The 20,855-nt window shown below is 37.3% G+C and overlaps 1 protein-coding gene across 1 annotated transcript; it reads left to right on the top strand.

Moving 5' to 3' along the window:
* The first annotated feature begins 1,459 nt into the window (after positions 1-1,459).
* Positions 1,460-9,937, top strand: GLB3 (hemoglobin 3). Its single transcript, XM_088892490.1, has 4 exons — positions 1,460-1,864; positions 2,009-2,139; positions 9,423-9,568; positions 9,692-9,937. The coding sequence occupies exons 1-4, from the start codon at positions 1,728-1,730 to the stop codon at positions 9,785-9,787; spliced, it is 510 nt and encodes a 169-aa protein (XP_088748616.1). The 5' UTR covers positions 1,460-1,727; the 3' UTR covers positions 9,788-9,937.
* Positions 9,938-20,855: the final 10,918 nt, after the last annotated feature.

Raw genomic sequence — 20,855 nt, 5'->3', positions numbered from 1 at the left:
TGAGGATAGCTATCACACAAAAAAACATTCCTGCAAAATGAGTTTTTGCACGGTGAGCCATGAGGACCGCCGGCTTAGTTTTTTGAAAGATAAACGAATGGTTCAGAGTATTGATACGCTTCTGATCGGCAGGGGCATATCGGTATTTAAAAATATATGTTTAATGATTTTATTTTAGTTTTTTTTTTTAAATACGATTTTTAAAGACGTTTTTTAATGGTTTTTTTTATTGAAATAAATCAGGGTCCTAAAACACCTGTAAAATAGAAGTATCAAAATTAAAAGATAACGATACGATACACCTACAATATTTTAAACCTTAGATAAACTTATGCGCGCACGCTCAGAAGAACTAAAAGTTCTATATACAAAGTAAAAAGTCCACTTGAAAAAAATGTTAATTTTTGCTTGGCCGTTGTCAAAAGCCCAAGGCACCACCAACGAAGAGAAACTTGATTTTTCAACGCGTTAATGACCTTCTGTGCATCCAAACATGATTTTCTTTGGACATTCGCAATGCTTGCTGAATTCCCTGCAATATAGCATATAGTTTTGCCTCATCTACAGATTTCAGGTTAATTCTTCTGGAGAACAAAGACAATTCAAACAGGATCGGATTATATCCGAAGATCCAACTTATCGATCGTATTCAAATTCAAATCGAGTCCTATAGGGATACAAACAGATCGGATCGGATTCAAATCAGGGTATTATTTGAATCCTATCCTATACTGTTCATGTCGGGTCCAATCCGATTGGATCTGATAGGAATCAATCTGAATACAAATCCTATCGGATCTTCAGATCTGATTTGATCCGACTTGTTTTCTTTATAAATTAATAAATTATTAAAAGAAAAAATAAAATATACCAATTTAAATAAAGAAAAAATAAAAAATACAAATATTTTTTAATTATTTTCATCATATATATACATGCTTTTATAAAAAAATAAATAATACAACAAATTTATAAAAATATAATATAAATAATATATTTATAAATAAATAACATATATGTATTATGTATAATATAATATAATATAATATAACACATCGGATCAGATAGAGGGTGACCCAAATCCGGCCAGATATGACCGAATCTTGGATCGGATCATGACCCCGATCCATTTGCATCTCTAAAATCCTATCAGGCCCGACTGAATCCAACATAAACAATGTCGGATCGGATTCGTTATATACCCTAATTCCAATCCGATCCATTTGCATCGCTATACAAAACCCCCCGGGCCCCGGACATCCCCATCCGAACTTTTACGAAGAATTTGTAGCTTTTAGCTTTACTGATGTGATTAGGTGGTCTCTTGACCCTTGACCCTTGTATTCGGTAAAATAAAATTCTCGACATTGCTTTTGCTTGTCACCATATTACATCATATACTACACATCATGTCGACATAGTGTGCTTTAGATACCCGATCCATCGGATCCGATACTTCAACAATCAAGATGAAAAGTTCAGAACCAGATATCTTCTCTGGTCTGCCGTCTGCGGCCCATGGTTTTGCAAGGTTCTCCGAGATCGAGAATCCGCCGGCCCACAACTAGCAGCCCACCCAGAAAAAGCAGCGTTCCCGTTATCTGCACGCGCACGCGCTGTCCACTTGCCTCTAAGTATACGAGATAACATACGCTGGTTGCGTAGTATTACTTGTTGTTTTGTTGGCCGCCAAGTCAGTGGGAGGGAGGAACCGCCATACGGCAAGAATGCAGTCTCTTCAGCAGAAGGCCTCGGAGTGGAGCGGAGTCTCCACCAGCGATGCTTTTGCCATCGACGAAACAAATCTTTTCGAGTTATTAGGTCTTCAGACCTTCGTTACTCTCTCTACTAATTTCTACAACAGGTTCCCTCGTCCCTCCTCTCCTCTTTCTCAGATGAACAAGAATGAAATATTTTCTTTCATTTTTTTTTCTTTAGTTTGTGCTCTGTACTGATTTTAGTTGATTCAAGGTTCGTGCTATGATTTGTTATTTTTTTTCCGATAAAGGGTTTACGATGATGATGAAGAGTGGTTTCGGTCCATCTTTGCTAACTCGAAGAAAGAGGATGCGATTCAGAACCAGTATGAATTCTTTGTACAGAGAATGGGAGGTCCTCCTCTTTATTCCCAGAGGAAAGGTAAATATTTTTAATTTTTTCCAACTAACGTAATAGTCTTTTTTTATATGCAATGTAGTCTGTTTATTTCATTATATTATCATATATGGTGATTGTAAGGTGAGTGCTTAGCTTCTCATCACGATAATTGAAATTTCTCATTTAAGTACTGGATTATGCTTGTGCTAACACTATGATCCTTCTGATTCTAAGTAAATAATGGGAAGCTTCTCAGGGGTTGAAATGTAAGAAGAAAGCTTCCGAATGACAAGTGCATATTCTTAAGAGGTTTCGACACCTACCGACGTTCGTGAGATATTGTACTTTACTTTTTAATTGGGGGGGGGGGGGGCGGTTGTCTGCTGGTTACTTGAAAATTCATTCATGTCCGGATCCTCTATGACGTTTCCTGGTGGGCTTCCCTCTGCCTCAAGAGGAAAATTAAGGAAATGCCACATTGCCTATACTTGTGTTATCCAATTGTAGGAACGACCCATCTGAGAACCATTCTTAAAAAGAGAAATTAGAGAAAAATGAAACAAATCACAAATAAAAAGATGAGATTATTGAAGTAGGATGTCTAGATTCCATTTTTTTAATGTTCAAATGCACATAAAGATGAGATTATTGAAGTAGTGTAAACAATTTGGGGAGGTTGGTAGGACTTTTATGTGAAAATATTAGACTCATTTGGAGGAAAGAGGAGAGAATCATATCAACAAAACTGATAAGAAGATATTAGACCTTACCAGCTGGTTGGTAAGGTCTCCTGCTAATCATAGCAGAGACTTGGGGTTGAATCCCGCCTGCACCTGGGTTGGGGGATGAGCTACCCCCGTTGTGTAGCCCCTCAAAAGATATAAAAAAAAAGAACTGATAAAAAAAGAATCATATCAACAAATTTTGCATGACGTTCTCAACATGGAAGGGACAAGTTGCATTTGCTTAGTGTTGCTGAAGCTTTATAATATTTTGCGAAAACAGTAGAGAGAAGAAGAAGAGGGAGTTAAGGATATAGTCTTATTACTTGATCCTAACTTTTGGTTTGGAGACTAATGAATCAATATCCTTCTATTAATTTGGCAAAGAGTGTTTTTGATGATGTTTACTAGTGCAGATATTTTCATTAGATGATAAGCCCTGGCTTACAAAATAAACAGCCCAACAAAGGATAACATTTTAAAGATACAAAATACTTGGGAATTCGTTGTGATTTTGGTGATAGTTATCTACAACTCTGTGCTAGTGTCTCTGAATAACTCATACTATGTAGGCTAAGCATGGGCCTTTGGACCTTGGCTTCTGATTAAGTGGGGACTCTCTAGGCTTGGGTCATTAGCAACTTTTAAAGGCCCAATCCTGCTCTATCATATAGCCTGTAGAAAATAAAGTAGGGGGCAATACACATACATGGACACCTATTCGACTATGTGGAGGGAATCCCATGGCCAATCCTGGTTATTCATCAGATGGGAGCACTCTAGATTGGTTGCATGTTCATTCCTACAGCCTGCATCAGCCCTAAACCTAACTTGTATTGTAATTTCTTCCGAATTAAACAGGTCATCCAAAATTTTAAAATCTTAATCTAAAAATGCCCTAAAAGAGGACTTGTATTAGCCACATGCAAGGGGGTTAAGCCGTTAAGAGAAAATTTCTTGTGAATAGAGGGCAACAAGAAATCTCTTTTTCATCCCCAACCATATGGCCATGTGGAGGATTCCTTGATTGTGTAGACTGCTTAATAAAAATTTGACTAGTAATACCACATATTTATGAGTAGGCCAATATTATAAGGAAAGGTGAAAAGGCAAAGCAAGATTTGTCCAGAAAATCTCATGGAATTGGGATACTACTGTTGAGTTAAGTTTCATTTTCAATTTGATAAAAGAATTCTGGAAGCTTTTCTTTGCATCCTTCTTTATAGTATAGCTCAAATTCTTATATGATGGTGAGACTCTCTACGTTTGGTTGGTGTATCTGGAGGTTGGGATATGGGAATGGGTAGTAAATCTCCAGACAAAGGAAAAGACTGTCGAAATTCCCGAGTCCTGCAACATTGACAAATTGCCACACTTTTTGTTTTGAGATGCCATTAGAACACTTGAAATCTTGAGAAAGTTTAATACTTCCTCTCATGTTGGGATTCTCTTGCATTATCACTTTGAATTTATGTTATTGATGGAAGTAATAGCCAAAACCAAAAATCTTAGCTTTTTGGATGTTGTGACCTTTTTTTTTTGTAACATTAAGCCTGGTCTGTTCATTGGTTTGTAAAAAAGGATTGGATTATGAGCACTGGTTGATATAGTGACCAATGAATCCATGGTATCAACTCAGTTCAATAAATTGTTCTGTCATTGCATTCTTTCAATTTTCAGGAATCATGGCCCTCTGTCAACTGTCAAGTCCTTAAATCATTTCTCACTACCACTTTTTTACTTTGATCTTCCCTTTCTTCTTTTTGAGCCCTCTACTTTCACCAAACCACCTCTTTCCCACTGATGCAGTAATGGGGGTCTTTCTAAGCCTTGACCTATTTTGGACAGAAGAAAGCCAATAGGAAAGTTCTGATTTGGTGGGATGACAATTCTTTGGAGTTGGGCTGATTTGGCCTATGTGGGTATTTTGGTCATTTGATGTTCCATTTTATGGCCCTGCCTCAGAGTCAAGTTTGGGTTATATTTCAATTTCCAGCTGATTTGGTTAATTATTTAGTAACTTAGTTACCTTGTCTTTGATCAGTCATAATGGCAATTTTGTAGTTTTCAGTAATTAGAAAATAGAAGTTGCTAATAGCCAGTTGGTAATAGGAGCCTTATATATGAATGCTTTTTTCTTCAGTTTAAGGATAACAAAGGCTTGAATATTGGTTTCCTTTCTTTGCATGCTTCATGGGCTGTTTCCATTGAAACCCTGTGGTGATTCTAGGTTTCCTTGGACTTTGGAGTGACTCCTGCGGTTTCTTTCTTCCATCTCTACTATCTTCTTTAAGACTTTAAACAACTATTGCAGCTAGCTAACGTCCAGTTAAAATTCAATTTTTCATCTGTTATGTATCTGATTAAGAGTTATCTTATAAAAAAATCTGATTAAGAGGTATTTGAGAATTTCATAGATCGCAACTTTTTCTTGACTTTTCTTCACCCTCCTTGAAGCCCTTGCTTTCCTTGGAACTTGTGCCCAGACTGTTCAGATCCTGGTCTGATTAAAGCACCTCTACTAAAAAGCTTACACCATTTAGCCCAAAATTCCCTTTGGAAATCAAGTCATTGAAATTTCTTATATTCTCTCTTGAGGAAGCCTGAAATTTCTGAGATGTTAGATCAGAACCTTCATTAAACCTAACCCTCTTCCTAAACACTCTAAAACCCGGCACCATCGTTGATCCCAACTAAATTTAAAATAACCATCAAGGTATTGAATTGAACCTTTTACTTTAAATCTCACTTTAGAGCCTCTTATCCTCTATTTTTTATGCAGTCATTAGTTATCTTTGCACATGGGCACATGGGTAAATGCTTTGTATCAGCCATTTTACCCAAGATAAAGATTCTCTGCTGATAAGATCTTCCAGGTGAATGCATGTGCTTACTTCTTAGCTCCTTAGACTTTCAGTTGAAAACTTGAAATTCCTTGGAGCATGTGAAATATAGAGCCATTGGATTGGGGTGAGCTAGCTTGGCCAAGTTCTTCATTTTAGTCTTCCTATGTGATTATTGTATTCTGTTTTTGTATGTTGCCATGCATACTGCTCTCCCTTCATCTTGATTCCTTTGGGTATGTTCTAATCAATATTACACCATCTGAGAAGAAAGTGGGCTCTCATTTATCTCCACCCTCTAACATTATTTATATTTAACTAGTCATCACTTAATGGGAAATGATGATACCCTATAAAACAATCATTATAGCAGTAGCGGTATCAGCAGGATTTGTTAATGGAGCAGCATAACTGAGCAATAATAGGAATCAGTGTAATAGGAGTATATGTGATTAAATGTGTGCTTGTGTAGTGGTATACATAATTTTTTTCAAGAGAAAGAGGTTGAAGAAATTGGAAGTCAAGAATAGGGGTGAGTGGTGAGATGAAGAAATTGACGGGGAGGAGAAAAGTTTTGAGGAGGAGATGTAAGGAGATCGGGTATGGTTTCTGATTAGGTTTTTTGAGTTAGGAGTTGTTTGAAACTGAATATTGTGAAGTCTTTTGTCTTGTTTTGTGAGGTCATGGGTGTAAATTTGTTGGTGTATGCTTTCTCTCGGGTGATCTCTTGTCACCTTTCTCATGTAATCTCTTTTTCTTTAATAAAATTTTCTTTTACTCTTCAATTTTTTTTCTTCTCTTTAGTTTCCAGTAAGGTTCTATTGGCTTGGATCCCTGAAGTTGGCTGCTGATTCAGTGTGTTGCATTTGCATATTACATATTGTATATGTCAGTTTCCATATCATTTTAAGTATTCTTCTTTGACTGAATAAGGTATTTATTATTACGAACAAAGAATTTATATTTGTGCTTGATGTCGCTTTCCATCCTCAGCTTAACTACATACCTTTGCTACGATATCCACCTCCTCTAATTCAATCTAGTCCTCTGCATTCATACATACTTCTTTATTCCAATACATCAGGTCTCTGCATCCAGCTGCACATTGGAAATATCTCCCATGCTTGTATGTCAAATTCATGGAGAGATGTTCCCAATATGCGGTTGCATGCCTTGCTATCAGCATGTGGAACGCCTTTTGCTTTCCTGTCTCGTGTTTGGAATGGCTGTATTGTGTTTCTATTATTTTTGTATTTGAAGTCCAGCTAGGTGTTATATAAGCATTTTGGTTTTACCTTCCAGAAATCCTGTTTGGTTGCGTAAAATCTATTTAAGTGTTTGTACTACCATTTGCATAGAGTTATGTGCATAGAGGTGTTGAGGGAAACCTCAAAAAGTTTCCCCAACAGAGGGGTGCCCAGTAGTGCTTCGTTTCAAAACAATAAAAAATTATCATGTGCCAAAACATTTCAGTATCCTGAAATCCAATGCAACAAATCTAGTACCAACACCGAGACTTAAAACGCAGCCATGCCAAATACCCACTAAATAAGTGAAGTGGCTATAATGTCAGGGTGATGTGTGTGTGTATAACATGCATTCCAGGTTGAGCTGGGCTAATGATTACCCCTATGATGCCCAGATACTGACATGAATATAGATATGGGAAGTAGGGATACTAGTCTCCATTTTCCAAGACCTTAGACATAGATACTGATGTAAGTATCCTATTTAATATGCTTATATCATTCTTTTATATCTAGTTTTTAAAGCTAAATGTCATTTCTCAGTACTGTATTCTGTGAAATTTAATTCAACTTCTAAAATATGTAGCTCTTCTTTATAACATGATTTGTTAAAACATTACCACTTCAAATGTTTTAAAAGTGGAAGGTGCTAGCTAGCCCACTGGTAAAGTCTCTAGCTGGTTGCAGCAGAGACCTGGGATTGAGTCCTGCCCAGTGTTTTAAAAGGCGTGGGAGGCGTACACCTGGAGGCGTGCCTCCAGGCAAGGTGCCCCCAAAACACCCTGAGGCGCAGGCAAAGGCGCTGACACCTCTGAGGAGGCTTACGCTTTCCTCCTCCTTCCTCTTCATCCCCCTCCTCTTAAGGAGGCGTCCTCCTTGTGTTCGGGGGAGGCTTATGCCTCTTACGTTCTGAACTATGCCTCATACCCCTAGGTAGCGGAGCACCTCGCATCACGCCTCCGCACTTTAAAACATTGGTCCTGCCTTCACCTGGGTTGGGGGTATTGGGGTTTGGTCCAGGGCTACCTCCTTTTGTGTAGCCATAACCCAAAGAAAAAATATTTTAAAGTGTTAATCCTATAAAGTGTCGATGTTCAGTGCCATGTTGGATGTGTATCATGTCCAACACTAGTATACTATCTGTAAACTGTAAAGTTTTCCAGGTATCATGCTTGAGTTCACATCTGCACCCCACAAGGGGGCGCCCCACAATTCCCCACAGCACATCCCTACCTTGTATTGGGAACATTTCCCAATGATGTCTCATCATCTCCCATACTTGTTATCGGGAGATGTTCCCGATACAAGGTGGGGATGTGCTGTGGGGCATTGTCGGGCGCCCCATTGTGGGGCACAGATGTGAACTCATCATGCTTAGAGGTGCAACATCGTCTGGCCCACCCTGAGGCTTTGCATGGGTTGGGCTTGGATATTTGCTAGGCTAGGTCTTGGAAAGTCGGGCATGATTCAAGTTCAGGTTAGGCTTGGTTATGCATAAGATACGTCTATCATTCTATGGTGGACGTACAAATCTGAATTGAACATGTATGTCCACAGACACATGTGGACTATATGCAAAAATATATCTACGAGACTATGATGAACATCTACATATTTACACCATATGTATAACTGGGACACATTATGCATTTATGTTCACTATTTACAACTAATGCATGTAATAACATTCCAATCGTTGTTCCTTTTATTTATTTATTTTCTAAACTAGCCAAAGTTGTTACAAGCTCAGTGTTGGAATTTTGCCCTAAAAACAGCCCTATCCACGTAAGTTACACCCAAAGTTCTGGTCCTTGAGAAAAAGTGTAGGTTCAAACCCCACTGCTGACAATTTACATCCTCAAATTCGAACCTAAAGCATATCAAGAGCAGCTAATAACATCACTGATTCTTTAGTTAGGGAGGGAGCTGTGGTCTTTTCTTGTATGGGGGAGACCAGGATGGAGGGACTGCCAAATGGTTATCTACTCAATTTTCCTGATTTGGATCCAATATATGATCGTTGTGATGTGCCTTTCTCTTGAATCTCTATCAGTTCAGGAGTAGGGATTTGCTGCAAAAACCTTGTTTTTTCTTTCCTGTCATAGACTGTATGGCCTTGAAAGGTGTGAAACATATTTTCTGCTTGGCATCTTTCGTCCTGCTCATGTCTGGTATTTCAAACTTTTATTTAAAATAGAAATTTGAATCAAAACTTTTAAACCTTAATTTAAATATAAAATTTAGTAATTATTTTGTTGTGCTTAATTTGAACCAAAACTTGCTAAACAATCAATACAATAGGCTTAGAGTTAGGATATGATTCTCCAAGTATTTGGATGAGTTTGCTAAGTAGTCAGAAGTTTTCTTTGCAAGTAATATGAGATTTCTGATAATATGCTAGGAAGAAACTTGATCATCCTGGGTTCATCCATGTGTCTATTTAGGCAGAGGATGCATAGAGTGGAAAACAACTAATAATGTTTCCTTTTTTTTCTTTCTATTTTGCTTAACAGGTCATCCAGCACTGATTGGACGTCACCGGCCATTCCCTGTGACACATCGAGCAGCAGAGAGGTGGTTACACCACATGCAGCAAGCATTGGACAGTGTCCCAGAAATTGATGCCGATTCAAAAATCAAAATGATGAATTTTTTCAGGAAAATATTTACTCCCATGAATCACCTATTTGCCATTAATTCCCAATTTAGTTGTACCTTTTGATTTAATTTCTTTTTGTTTTTTACCAACAGATTATGAGATCATTTATTTCCCTTTTTCAGGCACACAGCATTCTTTCTAGTGACTGGTGATGAGTTGAAAAACCAAAACCAAGGAGTCCCCTGTAAACATGGAGCTAACAAACCAGCTGCAGTGTGAAATTTTAGCTACAAATTGTTCTCATTTTAAATATACATGAAAAAAGAATCGAGTATTATCATTTACCCAACATGTTTTATCTTTAGTTAAAAAAAAAAAAACTCATTCTCTCCCATTAAATAAAAATCAAAGAACTTCTATTCCCATTCATATATTGTTTGATACTGATGGGTACAGCAAAACATTTCTGATTTCTCATCTTGATTTTTATGAATTGTATATCTGGGTCATGGCTGAGCCAAGATGTGCCCGTGCCCCATTGACTGTATGGTCTATATCTATTTGTAAGTATGCATCTGTCACGTAGCAGTTATATTCCAACCCGAAAACAGCCACAGGGAACTGTTGCTATGCCTACTCCTTAGAGACTCTGCAAATCCAGATCTTCAATGGCAGGCTGTCAGCATTGCATGACTTGTCTGATAACAGTGAGCGTATGACATATTTGGTCAATGCGTGGTGGGCAATGGAGGGTGCTCTTAGTAATTGCATGAGATTTGCATAAATGACACATCTGTTCACTAAAACACCATGTATGCGTGTATATGTGGAATGCTCTCTTGTGGGGAAAAATCTCGAGGAAATCACAATCTTGTGCCAGTGCCACACTGATTGCTTAGAGTCCTTCCTCCATGGCCGTGGCCTGGCGGCCTCTATATGACTCGTTATTTCATGATGGTATGATCGCAAAACTGTGTTTCAGAGGACGGACAAATAAAACATTATTTCGCTTGGTTGGTCTGGTAAATATGCCTGATAGCTAGCCGGTTCACGGCTGGCTTGGGTTTGGCACCTCCCAACTCTGTGTGGAGCTGTTGGTGAAAGAGGGAGAATATTGGTGAAATGCTTTTAAAGTATTGAGGCCATTGCTAGATCAAATGAAGGATTTTGGTGAAGTACTGAAAAGGGTTGAAAGCATTTGGTGGACAAATGGAAGATTTTGGTCGTTGATGTGAACCAAACAAGAGTGGTGGGGACAGTGGGTAGACCGCGCTTAAATTTTTGGTTGGTTGATCAAATTGTACAGATTCAGTCATCTTTAAGACTATGGACATAGTCATGTGAATTCGGGAAAAGAGGTGGATCGATAATCAACCAAGTCTATGAGGGTTGGAATGCTCCCAGCAGTTTACAGGCTGGGAGCATTTTCTTTATTATTATTATTTGGGCTCATTCATTTTTCAGTAATTAATTTATCCGGGTAAGTGCATTTACCCATTTTCTTTTATTTTTCATGTAAATAAGGCAATGACCATTTTAGTCATAGAAATTTATTATTAAAATGGGCATTTTTGTTCCATTCAAGTGTTGACAACTTTCCCCCTATGTGGGAAAGTTATTTACCCACCTAGGAGATGGGTATACTTTCCTAGACAAGTGATACACAGGAAAATAAACTTTCCTTGATCCTCACATAAAACTGAAAAAATAATATGGAATTTTTGGTCAATGAGAACCAAAATCCCATTAACCAACGTTCCCCCTCTCAAATCCATAAAAAAAGAACGCCCCCTTGATATTTTCTGGCTATGTGTGCCCATTGTTTAAAATTGACTGTGTATACATAATAAGCTCCAGATCTGATAGATCAAAGGGAAAATTCTTAGAGCTTCCTAAGGCTTCTAACAAAAGTTAAAACCTCTCAGCTTTTTATCCCAATTTTTATTCTATTGAAGACAACTATCGAATCAGCAAAAGAAAATCCCTAAATCAATTATTAAGAGGCTGAAAATAAATACTTTTCTTTTTCTTTTTCTTTTTTTTTTTATCAGGAGAAATCTAAAAGGTATCATACAACCTTTAAAAAAGAGGCCATTGCTTAATATTGGTCCCGGCTATCTGAGTTATTGGCTGTTGGGAGGGGTGGACTAGATACAGACCTAACTTTTGGTATGGTTTCTATACAAATGCCACTCTTAGATTCGAATTGGAAATCATTCTTATCAGGCAGAGACTTTACCATTACACCAAGCAATGGCCCCTCATCATATATGTATAGATAGCAGATAGCCCTGACTTTATACAAATGCAAGTTGATGCTTGATTTGAGGAATGTACATTGCTTTCAAGTGTGGGCTTTCAGGCCTAGGCCATTCAAATTTTAACAAATTCTCAACCCAAAGGCCAGTAGGTCACCCAAATTGTACCTCACATGGCATGATTGCTCACCCTCGGTTGTGAAAATCCAACTACTAGTACTACAACAAATATGAATCCTTTCTTTCTTCTTTATTTTTCCTTTTCTTATGATATGGGGCTACACACAAGGACAAGGGGTAGCCTGTCCCCCAAACCCATAACCCCCTAACCCTGGTGAAGGCCAATTCCAAAGTCTCCACTACAATTAGACACCAATTGAGCTAGTTGGCACTTTCATAGTACAAATATGAGCTCAAGTTGCCTTATTTTCAAGGCATTGACTCTCTCTCTCTCTCTTCTTTGAGGCATGACTCTCAACTAGTATAATTAAATAAAATTGAAAGTTGAAACACATTTATTAGCAAACCAAGTTTGAGTGTTACATTTTTAATAAAGGGTTAATATGTTTCTCATATTCTGTAAGTTAATTTTTAAGTCATTCTATTCCTGCTATACAATATCAAAGTAATTTCTAGTTAAATCCCATTTTTAATTTAGTATAAAATTATATATAAGATTAGAATTCAATCCGAATTTAACGGATCATAAGATCAGATTGAATTCCAAATATTAAAGAATCAATTTGGATCCAAATACCCGGATCTAATCAGTATGTGATGATCGTGATCTCTCCTTTAGTTAGGTGCCCAAAGTTGGTCCAGAAAGTACATTCTCGGGTCTGAGTTTTTGGTTGTGGGCACTCCGGCAGGTGTCACCTTTTCAGTCATTATATTAATGGATCCTGACGGGTCCGTATTGTAAGAATAAAAGGTTTCAGGAGACTTTGTACATGAATCGTTGTATATGTATGGATCTGTGTGAATTCAATATAGCTACAAATACAAAATCATGGATTATAAGCATTAAATTTTACTGAAATCAATCTACAAAGATGAATGATTGTTTGACAAACACCCTTTGAAACTAAAACAAACAATTTGGTAGATGCCCTGGACAGAGTGTGGAAAGGCCATAAATTGGTTGGTTTTGTAAGGAGTTCTGATTTGTTCAGCTACCATTTTTCTACGCTTTCTTCAAGCTGAAATAAAGATGAATAGTTGTATGACAGAGACCTTCGTTTTGGCACATATGAATGATGATACTGCAACATATAGTTCAGCCTTGGGCCCAGTAATTAAAATTTCTTTAGGTTCTTGAACAGGCTTCCGGAACTTCAGCTCTGGTCTTTCACACACAGAGATCAGGTAGTAAGTAGCCTACTGATCAAGGGCACATGATTTTCTGGACTTTAGCATCTAATTTTTTTGTTTATGTTGAAAATAGCCCATGAGGCCATGACTCAATTGGTCATAAGTTTGATCAGACAGTTGATTTTCTGGACTTTAGCACAGCCAGGTTTTGGGCCATCAGATCCATATGTCCACACTTGATTCATCCTATGGCCACTTAGGCTGTGTTTGGTTTGAAGGAAAAAGTAAGAAAAGGAAGGAAAGGTAGGGAAACCTTTACAATCCCTACTTTTTCTTTCAAACCAAACATAGCCTTAAAGAAAACCCTTCTTTGGCTGTCCATTGACTCCAGGGTCCAGTCCCAAACTGCCAACAGGGAAACAAAAAAACCATTTAATAAGGAAGGAATCGTTCTCTTGTGTTGGATCTGTTTAGAGAAACCTGACTTTCAGTATATTGTAAGCAAAATCCCGGAAACAAATACTGGAAGATTCCTTCTGCTTTTATTATAGTGCCCTCCACCTTCTGGGTATGGAAAAAAAGTTGGCCTGAGGGGCCATTAGCGCCCCCTATCCCTGTATCCCAAGCATCTGCCCTTGCTAGTGAATAAAGTAAAAGATAAAAGAGGAATCAAGTACTTCCGAGCTTTTCTTTTTAATCTTATCTTGTGTTGCTCCTTTTGATCGATTCAGGTTTTCAGTCTGGTCAAAACTTCATTCTCAGCTTCTCTGGTTGAGACCCCATTAACAAGACCTGAGTTGCATTCGTTTTAGACTTAAAATTCATGAAATCGAATAGAGTAAGAGACTTATAAGTAAGTTGGTGATTTTAAAGGAGATCAATTTGATATTTTCATTGGCTCCATCCAATTCCAGAGAGAGACGAGAAACATATGGAACTTCCGATCATTGACAAAGGAAAGATTACAACTAATGGTTATGGGTTTTGATCATACAAAGATGAGAAGATATGAACACAAAAAAAAAGGAAAAAAAGTTCTTCATTCTCATTTCTCCCATCAACCCACCAGACCCTTCTTCTGAAAGATCCTGGATGGGTCGGCGAAGCGAGCGGAGAAGGAGCGAGAGAGGTTATCAGGCTCAGTCCATGCCGACCCTTGATCGAAATTCTGCGAATAGGAGTAGGCATCGTAAGGAACCTGGAGCGGAGACGAAGAATAGAAGATCTTCTTCTTTTCCTTCATTATCCTTCTCCATAACACTCTCCACCTGGGCGTGGTTGATCGGTGGGAGCTGGACGGCAGATTAAACGACAGAAAATCATCGTAGTCGCTATCTATGTATCTTCGCCCCAGTCGGATGCTTCTACTGCCTGAATTGCACCAACTTCTGATGTCCATGGCGAGACAAGAGCAAGGCTTCTGGTTCATCTTCCTCCCTAGCTAGCTAGCAGCAATGGCGGAAGCGTAACTGATGCACGTAGAGTGTAGACAAACTATATATACTGAGCGAAGCAACTGTTCTGTACATAAAAGAATTAAAGAGTTCTCTTCAACGGTCCATCTTGACCAGCTGGCTGGCTGGGTTTGAGGATTGGCTCCCAGCCACCATGATGAGCTCGGCTTGGGTTTGGCACTTCGGCTCAAGTTCATTGGATTGGAGTTTGGAGAGAAGAGTGATGAAGCAAAAGAGGGAGCGTTTGGTGTGTACGTGAAAGAGCTGGAATCCTTGGAATCCACTTTATCATGATGATCATTACGCATGGCAGCCTTGAGGTGGGCCCATTTTCAATTTGCACTATGTCTATGGCTGATCCTTTTCAGTCCCAAACTCCCAAAGTGCTCTGCAAAAAGAGATGTTCCCAACTATCCCATGAATAAAATGACTCGAGATGTTCCCTATGTGGGATGCAGTAGCCTCTTGGGACACTGTTGGAAGCATTTTGTTACTAAGCATATCCCTATACATGGTTTTTAAAATCGATTCGGTGAATGAAGCGGTCAGGGGTCCGGTTATTGGGTTGAATGGTCCAATGGTTCGAATCAAATGGTTGGCCCATTCTAACAAAAAAATAAAAAAAATAAAAATGGTCAAAACTGTTCGAACAGTTAACCGCCCAGGTCAGCGGTTTATTAACCAAAATCAACAGTTTTTGGAGAAATTTCGGTAATGGGAAAAAAGGGAACTAGTCACCTAACCGGTTCCCAGTTTTTCCGGTCCAACTGTCCGATCCAGTCTGGTTTTAAAAACCATGCCTAAATCTCTGCAAATGACAAAGGGACAAGAGTCTAGATCTCCTACAAAAAAATATATTATGTTCCAATGCCCTACCAATATGATCTAACACCGTACATCTCATGTATGTGGCAGGTCACATTTTTATGATGGGTTCTAGTTTCATGGTGAGAAATCCCCGTTCAAGGGAGAATTTCTTTACTTTAGGGACCGTCACATGAAGAAGATGCGCTTGCACTCAGTTAGATTGGAATCTCTTGGGGGGTTGTTTAATCAATAATAACGCCCCAAATCAACCATGCACTCCAAGGGATTGGAGTGATCTAAAAAATCGTCTTCCACGTGGCAATCTAGTTGGAGACAAATTAGCCGTAGGTATTTCTTCTGCTGGATTATAAATATTCATAGAACAAATTTCAGCCCCAAAACATTTGCCACCTGTACTCATCACAAGTCATTCTAGTTGGAAATTTTTGTTTTGGTATTACAAATTGCACGTTATGAATCCGCTTCCAGTTAAATGGATTCGTTCCCACATTTCAATATTTGGAGAGACACCGAATGACCATCTCAGCTAATGGGTCATCAGAAAGCTTTATTTCTTGCCTAATTTCAATTAAAAATAGATCAATGAATTCAACCAAACAGTACCCTTAGATCTACTTGCCGAAAATAAGTAAGAAAAGATCAGAATTGGGCTTCTGATAATGAGCCAAACGGGGCCGTATGATCAACTACATCATCCATCCACACATGACAAAGATGGGGTAGATAATGTGAGAGCCTCCCTACTGATGACGCCACATTCGAGGAATAACCCTTCATTGTTTCGTAAGCAACCCTGTTAAATATATTTCAAGTATAATATCTATTAAAGAAAGCTTATAAAAGAGAAGTATATTAATACTATAGAGAGATAATCATGCTATCATTATGCTAAATAATTTTGGTCCTTCTTGTGCACCCAATCCCAATCATTAATTTCCACCACTCAAAATATTGCATGTGATATGAGTGATGTAAAGGCCACTCCTTCCATTTTCACTTTTGGGGTTGGAATTTAAGCCACTCAATATGCATTTTTCAAATTGATAGATTGAGATTCAAAATATCTCAATCTATCAATGCATATGGTTTGATATTTATCAGTTTGTGTTATTTATTAGGATTATGGAGATTTTTTTTTTATGTTTATGTTTAAATGTTAGAACCCTTAAATAAATAACAAAAAAGTATCATTTTTTTGGAATATGATGATATTTTTGCATATCGGGATTCAGGAGTATAGATACTTTGAACCATGATTCAGGCGCTTTTAGGGATATCAATGGATTAGGTTAAATTGTAAATCTGGTTTGATCTGACCTTATAAGGTTCGGTTAGGGTTTTGATTCTTTGTTCTGAATCGGGTTCAGGTCTTGACTGACCTGTCCCATTAGGTCATAATGTTCTTACACATGTAAAGGGTATTTTTGTAATTTTCTGATTTTTAACTCTATAGCCTTAAAGTTTAAGATTTCTTTTTATGTTTATCTTAGCTTTTATTCTTTTTGAAAGATAGAGAAACCTATTAACCAAATTCCAACTCAATTAAATGGCTTTTGGATTTTTAAAATATGTAATAAAAGGTACAATTGAAAAACAATGGATTGGGGGTGCTGGAATCGGGTTAAGGTTGACCCAAGAACCGGAAATCAAACTGATTCTGTTTCCTACCCGGTTTTTAAAACCATAGTTGAGGCAAATCTGTACTGAACCCAACCCGTTGAGTCGTTGACATCCTATTCCATCCTGCGCACAGGCCTAACAACTTCCTAATTCCTATGGTACAAAGCAGGGTTGGAATTGGATCCAACATGAATGAAGTACGATTAAACGAGACTGGTCCCCATTTGTTTATGCTTCACATCTACGATAGAATCATCTTAAAATCAAATACAACAAACAAATAAAAAGGCTATGATTTGATTTGAACACATCCCATTTTTTATAAGGAGCACACCCTTTATAATTAGAAAATGTTTGAGAAACCAAAATACCCTTATATTTCAACTAAACAATGATATCTTTGTTTTTTTTATTAGGGCTATATTCAGTTTATCAAAAAGTGGGATGTGGCTAAATCAGTCCCTCTCTTCCCCCCTCGGGCTATGTTTGGTTGCAATGCGAATTTATTTGCACTGATGTAAAATTATAGTAGTGTAAATCATTTTTGTGCAAATTATGATTTATTTTTATTTCAAATTTTATCTTATTTTGTTTGATTGGAATACAAATGAAATTAAACCAGAATTTGCATTCTTTTCATTTACACTCCTATGCATTTGTACTAGTGCAAATAAATTTGCACTGCAACTAAACACAGCCTAGAAAAACAAAAGAAAAAAAAACATTTATTACCTCTTAAGGCTTATTTTTATAGGTATTATTATGTCACCTATGGAATCTAATTGTTTATTGAATTTCTATTAAATGATTGAACCAACATGGCATTTTTGCTAAAAAAAAAAGATACCAACCTGTAGATGGGCCATTCCATCTTTCCCACTGATTAGAGAGGAGCTAATTAACTAGACTAAAGTAATCGAGAAAACAACCCTAGGTCACATGGATCATAATAATCCAGGAAAAACAAAAGATGATTTTCAGCATAGAAAAAGTCCACCTATATATATTCTTAGATAGGAGTTGCTCATTGTAGACTGCCATCTGCGCTATCCAATACCGATAGAGCTGTTCTCATTTTCAAGTTAAGCTGTGTTTGGTTATGAAGAAACAAGATTCAAAGTATTGATACTCTCGATATATATATATATATATATATATATATATATTTTTTTTTGGATGTTTAGAGTTTTATTGGATGGATGCTCTCTAGGGGTGTATAAATCTAGCTTCACTCAAGTCAAGTAGATGGTCGAGCAAAATTCGAGCTTTACAATACCCCACTTGAATGCTTCACGAGCCTAATGGAGTTCATAATAAAATACTATTTTTTAATATATTTAGATTTATACTGTAAATAAACATAAGTTTTATAACATTAACTTATTTATAATTTAAATAAATACATTAATACTTGATTTTCATAATATATTTTTATGCATAATATTTATAATATTAATTTATTTATAACTTTTAATACTAATTTATTATAACCGGCTTGAATTGAGTCGAGCTCGAATAACTCAAGAGTACTGACTTTAGCCGAGTTTAAGCTAAATACATAAAACTTGGTCGAGCTCGAGTCAAATTTCAAGCTCTCTATTTTTGAGTCAAGTTAGAGCTGGAACAACCTGATACTTGCCTCGACTCAACTCAATTACAACCCTAATGCTCTCATTTGTTTTTAATTTTTTTGATACAGCCATTTGTCAGTGGGTGTGTTTTATGATATGTTAACATAAAACACATTGGAGATCCAGTGACAATTGACTAGAGGATCTTCAATCTGTTGAGAAGAGAGGAGCAAAAATAACATTGGAAGAAGAAGAAGAATAAGGGATAATAGAATCATTGGAGAGACTGGAGAGTTCCTGCCGGAATGCTGGAGTTCTTGCTGTCGTTCCACAGTCATGGACACTGGTGTGTGGTGAGTGGCCGGCGAGATGCTTGGATTAGGGCTCGAAGGGGAGGATGACAAGAAATGGAGAGAGTTCAAATGACATTGAAATTTTGAAAGAAAACTTTTGGTTTTTCGTCCTTTTTGTGTCCGATTCAACCAAACACCTTAAGATAACGGGTAAAAGTCCGTTAATGTTATATTTTACTCGCATAAGCGAACCTCTAATTGGTGAGTTCACGCGTCCAATAGAACGCGGACTCGCCGAAAGGTCCGCTTTACGCCGCACGCTACGACTCTATTCTCTACCTCGCAATACTTTATTCTCTCTCTCACTCTTATAGTCATGTGGATTCAGGATTTTATAAAGTTATATTGTTATTATTTGGATTGGTAAAACATTACATTTATAGACACCCAACCCATATGACAAAATATTTTCAGTCTCTTAACAGGCTTTTCTGTTTTTAATTCATTATTATTCCTTGCAGTGGTTTCATGGCTCAAACGTCTTCCCATGATTTAAAAATAAGTGTTCCCTAAGAAAGGACGAGGTCGGTTATTAGATTTTTCATGATTTTCTAGTACAGAGCACATGATGCATGTGTGAAGGAGAGAGACAGAGTGTTGAAATTTCTATACCAAGAAACGTTTCACTTTGATGCCACAGTAAGATAAAGTATTGGAAGTTTGGAACAATCAATACAGATAAGAGCTCCTGTGAAAGACATTGAACCTCAACTTATCAAAAACCTGTACTGAGTCTGAGTCTGAGTCTGAGTCTGAGTCTGAGTCTGAATCCTATCCGCATTTCCCATTTAACAAAAAAATAAAAGAAAAAAACTTTCACGGATCTAAGCATACAATGTCATCCATATCTGTTTTCTTGAATCGCAATTGTAACTCCTCAATGTTCCTGTATCAGAAACATTGTAAGTAGAGATGTCAGTGGGTCGGGTTAGGTAGTAAACCCGCATTGACCCAAACCAAATCGGGTTTCTGATTGGATTCAGGTTGGGGGTGAACCAACACTGAATCCGAACTGGTTGAAATTGCAACTTGGAAATATTAATTTACGTAATGCCAAACCCGGCCCATTTATATTGTTAGGTGCAATGGTAAAATCTCGGCATCTACAACTACAAACCAGTCTCTCAGTTTAGTACGGCAGGGATCTGAATGGCACTTATTTCTATTATGGCTTGGTGCAAGCTGAAAGAACAACAAAGGCTAGGGACAGATCAAGAAGGTTATCAATAGATAAACAGAATAAAATGATGAAACGAGATTCATGTAGCTAATCCCATATAGTTGAGATAAAAGTTTGGATGATGAATTTAATAATGAATATAGCACTAAGAGAATGAGGAATAACGAACCCGGATTCATCTAGCAGACCAAATTCAATTGGGATAAGGCTTAGATGATGACGACTTATTACAATTATAGTTTGTAACCTATCATATCTCTCATGTTCAGTCTGTTAAAACCAGATTGACTTACCCGCATGAAGTCTTGACACTTTTTGGGGTAGAAAAGAATATCAGTTCTTTAAAGAAAAGAAGAGAAAACAGTCAAATGCAAAAGAAAGACTCTAAGCCTGTATTTGGTTGCAATGCAAAAAAAAAATGCAATGATGCAAAATTGGCAGTGCAAATGATTTGAGTTCAACTTCTGACCTAATTTTGTTTTAAATTTTAGCTTATTTTGTTTGATTGCAATACAAATGAAGTAAATTAAGACAAAAGCAGTATAAATTAAAACCCAAAACAAAAATAAACAAGAATTTGCATTTTTTTTATTTGCACTCTCATTCATTTGTACTAGTGCAAATAAAATTGCACTGCAACCAAACACAACCTAACGACACTGGACCTGAGACACCACTACTCAACATTAGTAGCAGACACCCTACTATTACCAATAGCTACTAATGCTCAAAATTGATAAACAAACAAAACCAGCATTCAGATCATTAACCA

This window comes from Nelumbo nucifera, chromosome 8 (assembly GCF_055504915.1).
Source record: "Nelumbo nucifera cultivar China Antique chromosome 8, China Antique-T2T, whole genome shotgun sequence".
In the NCBI taxonomy this organism is placed as follows: Eukaryota; Viridiplantae; Streptophyta; class Magnoliopsida; order Proteales; family Nelumbonaceae; genus Nelumbo; species Nelumbo nucifera.
Note: the sequence above shows the minus strand (reverse complement) of the source record. Positions and strands in the feature narration are given on the sequence as shown.